Source organism: Piliocolobus tephrosceles, chromosome 17, assembly GCF_002776525.5.
Source record: "Piliocolobus tephrosceles isolate RC106 chromosome 17, ASM277652v3, whole genome shotgun sequence".
NCBI classification, from domain to species: Eukaryota; Metazoa; Chordata; class Mammalia; order Primates; family Cercopithecidae; genus Piliocolobus; species Piliocolobus tephrosceles.
The window spans coordinates 19,872,581-19,885,814 of NC_045450.1; the positions used below are offsets into that span (position 1 = coordinate 19,872,581).

A 13,234-nucleotide genomic window follows, 5' to 3' on the forward strand; every position below is an offset into this window, starting at 1 on the left:
GTGATTCTCTTGCCTCAGCCTCCCCAGGTGTGTGCCAACACACCCGGCTTATTTTTGTATTTTTAGTAGAGATGGGGTTTTGCCTGGTCTCGAACCCCTGACCTCAAGTGATATGTCCGCCTTAGCCTCCCAAAGTGCTGGGATTTCAGGTATGAGCCACCATGCCCGGCCTTGTTTCTCAATCTTCTCAACTCCAAATGCACAGGGCTGCCAGACAAAACACAAGGTATCCAGTTAAATTAGAATTTCAAACAACTTTTTAGGTAAAAGAATGTTTTAGGGCCAGGAGCAGTGGTTCACGCCTGTAATCCCAACACTTTGGAAGGCTGAGGCAGGCGGATCACAAGGTCAGGAGTTCGAGACCAGCCTGACCAACATAATGAAACCCTTTCTCTACTAGAAATACAAAAATTAGCCGGGCGTGGCAGCACACGCCTATACTGGTTGCAGTGAGCTGAGACAGTGCCACACTGCACTCCAGCCTAGGAGACAGAGCAAGACTCTGTCTCAAAAAAAAAAAAAAGAAAAAAAAAAAAAGAATGTTTTAGTGTAAGCATGTCCCATTCAATACATGGGCTGTACTTGTACTAAAAAGTTACCCGTATTTACCTGAAATTCAGATTTAATTGAGTGTCCTGTGTTTTTATTTGCCAAATCTGCCAACATGGGGAGGAGAGGTCAGTGAGGTTCCAAGTTGTCCCCGTCTCTTGGTATCAACAGTTTAGGGTCTTAATCTGTCACTAGAAAGTTTTCACACATTTCTTATTCAGAGGCTGGTGTTCCTGGCAGCTCATTCCTGACACCTAAAATAGTTGTTTAAGCAGAGCAACAGTTTCAATCCTTGGAGGCTACAATAGCAAAGTACCAAAGTCTGGGTGGCTTATAAACAATAGACATTTATTTCTCACTGCTCTGATGGCTGGAAGTTCACGACCAGGGTGCCAGGGTGGTCTGGTTCCAATGAAGACCCCCTTCCATGTTGCAGCTGCCAACTTCTCATTGTATCCTTACATAGTGGAAAGAGGGGAAGAGAGCTCTCTGGGATTTATATGTTATTTATTTTACTTTATTTTATTTTAATGAGCCAGGGTCTCACTTTGTTGCCCAGGCTGGAGTGCAGTGATGCAATCTCAGCTCACTGCAGCCTCCACTGCCTGGGCTCAGGAAATCCTCCTGCCTCAGCCTCCCACGTAGCTGGGACTACAGGTGTGTGCCACCATGCCTGGCTAACTTTTGTATTTTTAGTAGAGAAGGGGTTTTGCCATGTTGCCCAGGCTGGTCTCAAACTCCTGGACTCAAGCAATCCATCCACCTCAGCCTCCCAAAGTGTTGGGATTATAAGTGTGAGCCACTGGGATCTCTTTTATAAGGGCACTAATCCCATTTAGGAGGGCTTCACCTTCATGACCTAATCACCTCCCAAAGGCCCCATGCCTAATCCCATCACACCGCGGGTTAGGATTTCAACATCTGGATTTTAAAGGAACAAACATTCAGTCCATTGCAGCAAGTAATCCGGACAGCATAGGAGAGGCTGCACGTGGATTTTTTTTCCCAACCACTGCATGTTCCTTGAGCGCTAAGTCCTGATGCTATGGAGAGATGCTGGGATCCCAGCCCTGGAGGAATACATGATGTGGTGGGTGAAGCTGCTACCACACAGAGACAAGCAAAACTGCTGGCCCAGCCAAAACTGCCAGAGGTGGGAGGAATTCGAAGATTCACAGAGACGCCCCTAGATGGCACCCTTAAACAAAAATCCCAGTGGAAACCCCAACTCAGCTTTCCAAAGCAACCTCCATTCAGGGAATGATGACTGCAGGGCTTTAATCTAAGGAAACACACACACCCCCCACAAAAAACTATCTTTTCCTGGGTGGGGAACCCAGCATTTTACAGCTGAACAAAGTGCATGACGCCAGACAAGATTGGCCAAAACTTAAGAATTTAGGGACTCTTGTCTGTCCTGTCCCCACTATTAGCTCTTCTTTTCTGCTATTGTGGAAGAATTACAGCAGGATTCTGTGGTTTATCATCATCATCATCATCATCATCATCATCATCAATCATCACCCCAAGCTATTTCTCTATCCATTAGCCTGATTATTTCCAGAAACATTAGGTGGTAGATGTAATAATACCAGCAAATATTTTTGAGCCCCTACTCTGTGCCTCAATAGGTGCTACGTCCTCGACAGCCACTATTGTACTAGTCCTCACTACAACCCTGTGACTGCTTTTTTTTTTTTTTTTTTTTTTTGAGACAGGGTCTCACTCTGTTGCCCAGTTAGAGTGCAGTGTCACTGCAAGTTCTACTTCCTGGGTTCAAGTGATTCTTCTGCCTCAGCCTCCCGAGTAGCTGGGATTACAGCTGTGCACCACCACGCCCGGGTAGTTTTTGTATTTTTAGTAGAGATGGGGGGTTTCACCATGTTGGCCAGGCTGGTCTGGAACTCCTGGCCTCAAGTGATCCACCCACCTCACTCCCAAAGTGCCAGGATTACAGGCGTGAGCCACCGCGCCCTGCAGCTTTTTGTTATCTAAAGACTTATTCTCCAGGTTGCTATGGCCACAGGTCGGTTAACACAGGTCCCCGTCTAGAAAGTGGCTGAGAACTGTGCAACAGCAGACCAAGGGTTGGGCTTATCCCTCTCCCTAAATTATGGTTGAAGCCATGACACGGTAAGTTGCCATCATGCTCTACAGCAGTGGTTCTCAACTCGGGATGATGGGACCTCCCAGGGGACATTTGGCAATATTTTGAGACACAACTGGAGGTTAGGGGGGGCAGGGGTCTTGTAACGCCCCAGGGGACATTTGGCAATATTTTGAGACACAGCTGGAGGTTGGGGGTGCGGGGGCCTTGTAACTGGCATCTAATGGGTAGAGGCCAGGATGTTGCTAAACATTCTACAATCCACAGCTCAGAAACACAGAATTATCCCGCCCCAAATGTCAATAGCATAATATTGAGAAACCTTACTCTATAGGGCAGATTTGGGGTCAGGGGAAACACGGGTTCCTGCTCCGACTTGGATCCTTGCAAACTGAGGAATTGGGGTTGATTTACCTTGTCTCTCTCAGCCTGGACTTTGTCATGTGTAAAATGGAGATCTAATCCATCTGAAAGGATCTCACTGGCTTATGACATTTGCATTTGAGGAGTCATGGTTAAAAACTTCCAGTCAGGGTGATACTTCATCTCGTGTGTCTTGAGCTCCAGAGACGTTCCAGAGCAGCTGGTTTTAGGGATACCGGAGGGGAAACCCTGAGAACGCTGGAAAACTCGTTCTCGGCTGCCAGTCGGCCTGTCTTGAAGGTGGTCTGAACTTTCTCACTCCAAGCCAGTCGTGTGGGAAGGGACACTCTCTGAGCCTCAGTTTCCTCATCTGTCAACCTCTCTGGGCTTGTCCCCAGTGGCTCCGAAAGCCAGTGGGAGCGAGCGCGCTTGGCAAAGGCCTGGGCGCGGGGCCTTGGCGCGCTTTTGCCGGATCCTTCCGGCCACGGGCGGGGCGAGCCCAGCGGAGCAGAGCCGAGGGGCGGTGCCCGAGCCAAGGGGCGGAGGCAGGCGGCTCTGGCTTCCCTCCCGGGACGCTCTTTCCTTCCTCCTCTTGCTCCTCCTCCTGTCTCTCTTCGCTCCGCCTGCAAACGCGGTGGGGGCTGCTCGGCCGCCAGGAGCAGGTGAGAGTTCGGCGCTTGGGGGTGGTGGTCCGGGTACCCCGGGTGGCTAGACCCCCCTCGCCGGGCGGGGACAGCGGAGGAGCGCAGAGGCGACGGCGTGAGCGCGCAATCGGGGTCCCACGCCCCGTAGCTTTCTGCCCCGGGGTTAGTATAAGGGGCGTCTCCTGCCTGTGAGTCACCGGGACGGGGCTGGGAGCGCACGAGGAGACACAGTTCCTCCCCCCTCTCAAAGCCCACTCACCCCGCCACCCCCCAACACACACACACTACTAGATTAGGTAAAATGGTAGCTAGCACCACCACACACCGAGACTGTGCCCCTTTCTGGGGAACCTGGGGAAGACGTCGAGGCAAACCTCCCAAGGATTATTGAAAACGGGCGCCCTCCTCACCATCCAGCCCCTCTTCTCCGCCGAGGTCCCCTTCCCCGTTACTGCAGAGAGATCTGCAAGTATCAAAGGGGGCTTCTCTACCCCCAAATTAATAACAAAGTACTCGACGCCCCTCTGAGTTCCCATTATTCAGCCTCTGTGCCTTCTGGGACGCGGAACTCCTCTCCACCTGCGCTTCACTCCTTTCCTCCTCTCCTTGGGTCTCCCTGACTTTTGAAGGCTGAAAGGCTGAGCCCAGATGGGGAGGGGCGGCCAACGTAAGCTCGAGGCGCCCTGCAGCTCCCATCCACCAACCAGAGATTTGACCCCTCCTCCCAGATGGAACTTTCGAGGTAGCCGTTTGCTCCTGGATATTCGGGGGTGGGAGAGCCAGGAGATTTATTTGGAGCCTTGGAAGGGGAGAGGGTTGGCTGGTGTTGGCCTGGCCCAGTCCCCCAGGCGTGAAGAAGGCGGGGCACTCCTTGGCTGCGCCAGGTCCACGCTTTCCCTTCTCGGGAGACACCTCTGTGGCTGGGGAGGCCCCTCCGAGGAGTGAGTGACCAGGGGGTCTGGGAATTGGTGGCCAGGTAGACGCATTTGAAGGCTGTGGCCGATGGCATTCTCCCCACACACTCTCCCATCGGACTCCCCAAACCGGTCTGGGTGGCACTTGAAGCTCCCAGGCCAAAGGAGACCTGTAGGGGGAACTGGGCTTGTTTCAGCTTGCTGCAGAGATGAGATTACGCGAACTGAGTTCTGGGAACATCCCGAGTTCAAGATGTACGCCAGAGGCAGCTTCAGAGAGAGAATGTGGGGTCGTGGGATTAGTCCCCTCCTCAACTTCCGCCTCCAAAGGGTTTCTTGTTTTACACAAGGGAAGTAGCAGAGAATGTCTAGCTGGGATGATTAAAATGCACTTTAATTTATATAGGAGACCCTGTACAACTTAGTAGTAGATAAAATTACCCCCTGTAACTAATGCAATTAGCACGTGGGATATTCAATATGATAAACGTGGTGATCTCTCAATTAATTTTGGCCAAGTGGACAGAATCTTTTAAGCATTTGTACTGTAGGTCAGGAGGTCAGTTTAAAAGGAGAAATGGAAAACATATCTGTGTCCAGCCAGTTCTGGGAAATATAAAATAAGAATGACTTGCTTTTTATATTTGAAAACTCAACAAGGGTTAAAAAATATATCCAATTTAACCAATTGCCTTTATTAAAAATAAGTAAAAATTGTGTGAGATTGGGACACCCCCTCAAAATTCCAAGCAGCTTAGTTAGGGTATAATTATTGTCTGCCCCCAAGGCGCAGCTCTCCTAAGTGGGGATAGACTTACCTGCAAGTAAATAGATGATGGTGTATGGAATGATGGAATTGGGAGCCAACCTGCACAGTAATAAAGAAGAGAAATAGGCCAAGGCTGTCATTGTACAAGGGAAGCTTTCGAGGGAAAATAAAAGGAAATGAGATTTGAAATAGTGTATTCAGCTTTCTTGCTTTCTGTGTATTTTCAGCATTTTGTCAAGCTAAAAAATAAACATAAGCTGTCAGAGATAATACTGTTAACATTTTATCTTTTTTTAAAGTATCATAAACATCTTTTCACATCACGAAACAGTCACGCTATCATTTTAATGACTGAATTTATAATTATTTAACCCATTTTCTCCTAATGGAAATACAGTTAGCTCCTTTCCAATGTTTTGCTGGTCATTACATGTTATAAACGGAGGAAATACATGGCCTTTTAGTACCTTTTGAGATACCTGTTGGATTATTTCCATTATGTTCCTGGAAGATAAATTCCTGGATTGAAGTGTATGCAATCTGAAATTGTTGTGAATATTGCCAGGTTACCCTCTATCTGCATGCCCGCCATCAAGGTATGAGGATGGTAGAAGCTCTCGTGGAACCAGTTGGATGAAGACCACTAACAGCTTTTGTTTCCTCTGGTAACAGCAAGAGACAGGAGAACATGAGAGATTGGACCGTGGGCTGGAGAATTTACTGGTAGGAGAATTCATCCCCAAAGAGATTGAAGTGAGCTTCAGAATGGCAAAAGAGGAGCTCCGGAGTATCTCAAGAAACTTACAAGAACTGCAGAAGAAGCTGTCTCTGCTGATAGACTCCTTCCAGAATAATTCAAAGGTCAGTTTCCAATCACTGTGTATAATGGAAAATCCCAATATAACACTAGCGTAAACAAGATAGAAAGTTATTTCTTTCTCCAGTAGAAGAACTTTGGAGGTAAGTCAAGAATCTTTCTGGCTTACCACCCTGCCACGTCTATGCTGTGACCTTCAAACTCCTTGTCTGCAATGACTCAAGAGCATCAGCCATTGTATCCATGTTCCAGGCAACAGAATTTGAGGAGAGGGGAAAAGAGAGGTACAAGTCACCTCCAATCTAAGGAGACTTCCTGGGAGTCACACACAACACTTCCAATTACATCTCTTAAGCCAAAATTGAGTCATTTGCCACTAATGGCAAATGCAGTTCTTTAGCTGGATAAAGAACCCTGTGCCACAGATACCATCCTTTTTGTTTGTTTGTTTGGTTGGTTTTGTTGTGATTTTTGCCCTATCTGTTACCCTGAAAATGAGAGACAAAAGCCTACTTTAGATTTGAGTTCAGTGTTCCACTAGGAATCCAGCTCCAATAGAAATATGACGTGAGCCACATATGTAATTTAAAATTTTTCTAGTAGCCACATTTAAGAAGTAAAAAGAAATAGGTAAAATTAATTTTGGCTGGGCACGGTGGCTCCCGCCTGTGATCCTCACACTTTGGGAGGCTGAGGTGGCCGGATCACTTGAGATCAGAAGTTCGAGACTAGTCTGGCCAGCATGGTAAAACCCTGTCTCTATTAAAAATACAAAAATCAGCAGGAGTGATGGTGAGCGCCTATAGTCCCAGCTACTCAGGAGGCTGAGGCAGGAGAATCACTTGAACCTGGGAGGCGGAGGTTGCAGTGAGCCGAGATTGTGCCACTGCACTCCAGCCTGGGTGACAGAGTGAGACTCCGTCTCCCAAAAAAAAATTATTTTTAATAATGTTTTTATTTAACCTACGATATCAAAAATATTTCAACATGTAATTATTTATACAAAATTATTAATGAAAAAAGGTTCTTGAGACATTGTACCTTCTTTTTCGTACTCCTTCTTTGAAACCCGTGTGTGTTTTACACTTCTAGTACATTTCAATTCGAGTTAGCCACTTTTTAGGTATTCAGTAGCCACTCAATGGCAATGAGACTTAAGATAGTATGTTGTTTTCTTGCATATTTATCCTTGTTGCTTTCTTCTATATGTCTTTCAGCATTTTGTCAGGGAAAAGAGCTTTCAGAGATAATACTGTTAACATTTTGTATGTCATTCTAGACCTTTTTTCTATGTAATATACCTATAAAAATACATATGTATATGTAACAAAATGAACTGTTTTGTGATGTATTTTTGTTGTTTGTATTGGATAGCGCAGCAGAGCTACTTGAAGAGATGCTTCTTTGCAGTCTACAACAATAAATTCTGGACTTGCTCCAGAATTTATCTGGCACTCTTTGTGGATTTACCAAGCTATTTTTAAATTGGACAAGCAGCTTTCTTGCCAGCTGGCGGGGACTCTTGTTATTAAAAGTTAGCTCAGTAAGAAGGGTCCTCCTGCCGTTCCACATTTACAGCTGATTCTCATTAACCATGGTAGTTATGTTCTATAAAGTTACTGCAGACATCGAATTAGCACATACCAAACCATCGCTCCTCGGGGAAATACAGGATTCGGTTGCTGTGGGCCTCTGTCACAACATTTTTGTCAACTGATCAGTACATAACCTAGTTTTCTGTGTATTTCTGTTTAAAGACATGTTAGTATATATTGTTGATCATTAACATTGAATGATCCAACAGGGCCAACAATGGTAACTGTGACTCACGTCTTAAACAAAGCTAATCACACAACGTGTATTTTCTCCATAAGACACATCACAGCCTTCTCATGCTTAGAAATGCTAGAGAACACTTCAGCACCACACTTGGGGACCATTTTCAACGGTAAAATCACCAACTTAAAGCATAAACGTGGCACTAAATAGACCACTATGACACTCGTTTAAAGGACGAAACAGGAAGGCTCAGTGTCACCTTGCTTGACCTCAGCTGGGAATGTACATGGTAGGTGACTCCGTCTTTTGCTGTTGTGGACATGTCCACTAATGACCCCAAAAGCACTGTGGGCCAAGCACGGTGGTTCACGCCTGTAATCCCAGCACTTTGGGACACCGAGGCAGGTGGATCCCTTGAGCCAGAAGTTCAAGACAAGCCTGGCCAACATGATGAAACCCCTTCTCTACTAAAAATACAAAAATTAGCTGGGTATGGTGGCATGTGCCTGTAATCCTAGCCTCTTGGGAGGCTGAGGCACAAGAATCGCTTGAACCCAGGGGGTGAAGGTTGAAGGGAGCCAAGATCACACCACTGTACTTCAACAGGGTGACAGCAAGAGTCTGTCTCAATCAAAACAAAACAGGCTGGGCGCGGTGGCTCACGCCTGTAATCCCAGCACTTTGGGAGGCTGAGGTGGGTGGATCACAAGGTCAGGAGATCAAGACCATCCTGACTAACACGGTGAAACCCCGTCTCTACTAAAAATACAAAAAATTAGCCAGGCGTGGTGGCGGATGCCTGTAGTCCCAGCTACTTGGGAGGCTGAGGCAGGAGAATGGCGTGAACCTGGGTGGCGGAGCTTGCAGTGAGCCAAGATCGCGCCACTGCACTCCAGCCTGGGTGACAGAGCGAGACTCCGTCTCAAAAAACAAACAAACAAACAAACAAAACAAAAAACACTGCCAGTATTCATTTTGAGGTTACAAATAAATTTTAGTGAGGAGGCAAATTTACAAATATGGAATTGTGAGTAACAAGGATTGACTGCGTACTTCTTGGCACTGACTGTATGCCAAGCACTGCACTAGGCATTCACCCTGGCCCTGCCTGAACTTAGGTAATAGTCATGTTCACCTGGTTTTTTTTTTTTTTTTTTTTTTTTTTTTTGGATTTTTAGTAGAGACAGGTTTCTCACCATATTGGCCAGGCTGGTCTCCAATTCCTGACCTCAGGCAATCCACCCACTTCGGCCTCCCAAAGTGCTGAGATTATAGGCGTGAGCCACTGCGCCTGGCCACCAGTGGTTTTAGATGGTCCTGACCCTTCGCCCTTCTCCTGGTAGGAAAAGATAATGAATTGTTGATTGTTTTTTGCATTCTCCTACCAGGGAATTTGCCTGGCTCCTGAATCATCCCAGGTGGAGCCTTCATTTTCTCAAATACTGGCCACATTGTCCCTACTTCAGAAGCCCACTGCCTTTGTCTGACCTTGGGCAAGTCACTTAGGCTCACTGAATTTCCATCTCCTTTTTAAAAATTACTTATTTATTTTTTATTGAGACAGAGTCTTGCTCTGTCTTCCAGGCTGGAGTACAGTGCTGCGATCATGGCTTACTGTAGCCTCGAACTCCTGGTCTCAAGCAACCCTCCAGCCTCAGCCTCCTGAGTAGCTGGGACTACAGGTGCATACCAGCATACTCAGCTAATGTCTTATTATAATTTTTGGAGAGACAAGGTCTCTCACTGGTCCTTGAGGCTAGTCTCAAACTCTTGGCCTCAAGCAGTCCTCCTGCCTTGGCCTCCTGAAATGCTGGGATTACAGAAGTGAGCCACCACGCCCAGCTACCATCTTCTCTTTTCTAAAATGAGCAATGCCAGGCTCAGAGGTTTGTTATGAAGATTATCTGAGATGCTGTTTAAGGCTTTAGCATAGAGCCTGGCATGTAATTTTGTCAGTCTGTCTTGGCCTGGCCTTCCTCTGCTCTGCAGTGCTGCACTGTACTTGTAGAGTCTAGATTGGATAACCTGTGTCTACCTCCAGGCTGGTGATGGAAAATCACAGTGCATGTTACTGAATAATAACCTCTCCCACTTTCCACCTTTCCATCGCTTCCCCCTCTGTTGCCATGAGAATGAAATGTTAATTGCTACGTTCTACCCCCCGAGTTTAAATAGCGTTAGGTCGTTCTTTTTTACCTACCTCGTAGCATTGTAGGAAGAAATAAATGAGGAAATAACACGGGAGGCGCTTAAAGCAGTGCCTGGCACCTGAGTGTTTAATGAATGTTCTCTGTTATTATTAGGTGTGGTTGAACCGTGTCCACCCCTCCTGGGACAGACTGGCTGGAGCTCAGCTGTACTTCTTGGGAAAAGACAATTGCTGGGTTTAATCGTCTGAATCTTGGTCTCTTTGCATGTCCGAGTTACTTTCTCTTTGATTATAGAGCCCAGACTCAGAAAAGACTAAGAATGGCGGGGCATGGTGGCTGATGCCTGTAATCCTAGCACTTCGGGAGGCCAAGATGGGCAGATCACTTGAGGTCAGGAGTTCGAGACCAGCCTGGCCAACATGGTGAAACCCCGTCTCTACTAAAAAATACAAATATTAACTGGAAATCGCCTGAACCTGGAAGTTCCAGAAGCGGAAGTTGCAGTGAGCTGAGATCGTGCCATTGCACCCAGCCTGGACAACAGAGCGAAACTCCATCTCAAAAAAAAAAAAAAAAAAAAGGCTAAGAAAAAGGTGGATTCCTTAAGGACTGAAGTAGAACAGTCTTGCCTGTTTCCTTTTATATCCCTGTGCCAAACTGTCCCTAAGTCCTGTGTACTCCTTCTTTTGTCATTCCACTTTCACACCCATCTCCTCCTCCCCCTCTGCTTCCCTCTGTGTCGTCAGCCTGGACTTGACCATCAGTATATCTTGCCTGATTTCCTGCAAATCTTTCTCCCTGCCTCTTGCACATGATTGCTAGGTTCATATTTCTTAAATCATTCCTTTAATCATGTCATAGTTCTGCTCAAATGACAGCAGTTTGTTCCCTGTTTTTTTCCCCTAGATGAAATTTAAATGAGTGCTGTCTAGCAGAAATATTATGTAAGCCACATATATAATTTTAAGTTTTTTAATAGTTATATTAAAAAACATAAAAAGAAACAAATGAGATTAATTAATTTATTTATTTATCTATCTATCTATCTTGAGATGAAGTCTCGTTCTGTCGCCCAGGCTGTAGTGCAGTGGCGCAATCTCGGCTCACTGCAACCTCCAACTCCCGGGTTCAAGTGATTCTCCCGCCTCAGCCTCCCGAGTAGCTGGGATTACAGGCATGCATCACTCTGCCTAACTAATTTTTTTTTGTATTTTTACTGGAAACGGGGTTTTACCATGTTGACCAGGCTGGTCTTGAACTCCAGATCTCAAGTAATCTGCCCACCTCGGCCTCTCAAAGTGCTGGGATTACAGGCGTGAGCCACCGTTCCTGGCCAGAGATTAATTTTAATAATACATTCTTTAGCACAATATATCCAAAACACTATAATTTCAACAGGTAATATAAAAAAGTATTAATGAGATATTTTGCATTGTTTTTTTCATACACTTAGAGCACATCTCAATTCCAATGCCAAATTTTCACTGGAAATATTTAATCTCTATTCAGATTTTATAAAACTTACAATTCAGTGAAATAGATTCGCATACCCAACCTATTTGAAACAGACTTAAAATTTTTCCAACAACGGAATCAAGTCTCAGCTTTAAAATTTTAATTAAATTAAATTGGAAATCCAGGCCATCAGTCACAGGAGGAGCATTCCAAGTGCTGAATGGCACAGGTGGCCTGTGATGGACAGCCCAGGGGTAAGCCAGCAAGCCTGGTGTCCTGGTGTCCCAGCCTCACGAGCTCCTTCCACTGCACAGCCCTTCCCTCACCGGCCCAGCACACTCACTGGTGTACTGCTGCCTCCCTTTCCTGGAGAGCCCATCTGCTCCTCCCCACTGTGGTTCTTTTTATTGTAAGGGTCAGGTGACACAGGGAGCATCAAATAAGGATGCATATGGATTAGAACTGGAAAGAAGTCAGGACCTGAGACAGCGCAAGGGACCAGCCCACATTCTGTCTCTCACTTTCAGCTGCCCCAACACAGCAGGATCTCACTGGACTCTGATGATGAAGTGTCCAGGCTGGGCAGTGCCAACTCCGAGGTGATTCCTGCTACAGTCATCTCTGGCTAGAGAAGTGGAATAGCACGCTCTTTGGTGGCTTTTGTCAGAATGGTGGGGTAGCAGGAGGCAGTGAGGTCAGTGGGCATTATGCCGTCCTGTGGCCTGGCAGGAAGTGAAATTGGCCATGCCTCGAGAGTAGTTCTTAGGAGACCATGCTGAAGCCCAAGACCTACGGCTGTGGCTTCTTGGCATGGCCTCTTCTATTTAAGCAGGATGCGGCTTGTACTTTAGCTCTTTCAGCATGAACCACAAACCCCTCCTGCCTTCCAGCTCGCCCTGAAAATCCCACTGTTTAAATCACCTGGGTAAACTCTTCTTCCTAGGAGGCACATGTGTTTTGGGGACCTGAATTATGTCTTCTTTTCATCTGCTGGCCTGCAAGGCGCTAGGGATGAGGCTCAGGAAGGACCAGTTATGATGGAAGGAGGTTCTGTACCTTTCAAATGAACAGGATCTAGAATGCCAGTACTGAGGAGAGAGAAGGCATGGAGCCTAAGGAGGAGAGGGGGAAACCCATCTTTGTGGATTTGCCTATGGCCAGCTCTGTGTTAAAGCAGTCTCCCTCCGTTTAGTCAGATCCAAAATTCCTTTTGCCTGGTGAAGGAAAATAAACTATTTATTAACACAGCGTAAACTTGTATTAGTCACATTCTGTGGCCAACTATGGTAACCAGGTTGATGACATAAAAGTATTTTTACTTGATGTGGCAGCTATTGCAAGCATTGGCCATTTTGAGTCCAAGACCTTAGCCCTTTGCTTTTTTTTTTTTTTTTTTAAAGGAGACTTGCGGCCAGGCACGGTGGCTCACGCCTGTAATCCCAGCACTTTGGGAGACCGAGGTAGGCACATCACCCGAGGTCAGGAGTTCAAGAACAACCTGGCCAATACGGTGAAACCCTGTCTTTACTAAAAATACAAAAATTAGCTGGGCATGGTGGGGGAGCCCGTAATTCCAGCTACTCAGGAGGCTGAGGCGGGAGAATGGCTTGAACCCGGGATGCGGAGGTTGCAGTGAGCCGAGATCGTGCCATTGCACTCCAGCCTGGGCGACAAGAGTGAAACTCCA

The 13,234-nt window shown here is 46.5% G+C and overlaps 1 protein-coding gene and 1 long non-coding RNA gene across 3 annotated transcripts in view; one reads left to right on the forward strand and one right to left on the reverse strand.

Annotated features, from left to right (window-relative positions):
* Positions 1–83: 83 nt before the first annotated feature.
* On the reverse strand, positions 84–3,445 carry LOC111551168. The gene is made up of 3 exons (XR_002734290.1): positions 3,071–3,445; positions 610–803; positions 84–207 (listed from the first exon to the last, which is right to left on the reverse strand). It is a non-coding gene; the product is annotated as an uncharacterized LOC111551168 (long non-coding RNA).
* An 85-nt stretch (positions 3,446–3,530) lies between these two features.
* Positions 3,531–13,234, forward strand: part of TMEM159 (transmembrane protein 159) — a 22,577-nt gene continuing 12,873 nt past the window's right edge. The window contains exons 1-2 of one of the 2 annotated variants that reach the window (XM_023224998.2): positions 3,531–3,681; positions 6,019–6,207. In XM_023224998.2, coding sequence (XP_023080766.1) covers positions 6,112–6,207 — 96 coding nt within the window. In that variant the 5' untranslated portion in view covers positions 3,531–3,681; positions 6,019–6,111. Of the gene's footprint in view, positions 3,682–5,911; positions 6,208–13,234 lie in introns of both variants that reach the window. The other variant, XM_023224999.1, reaches the window with a different exon arrangement.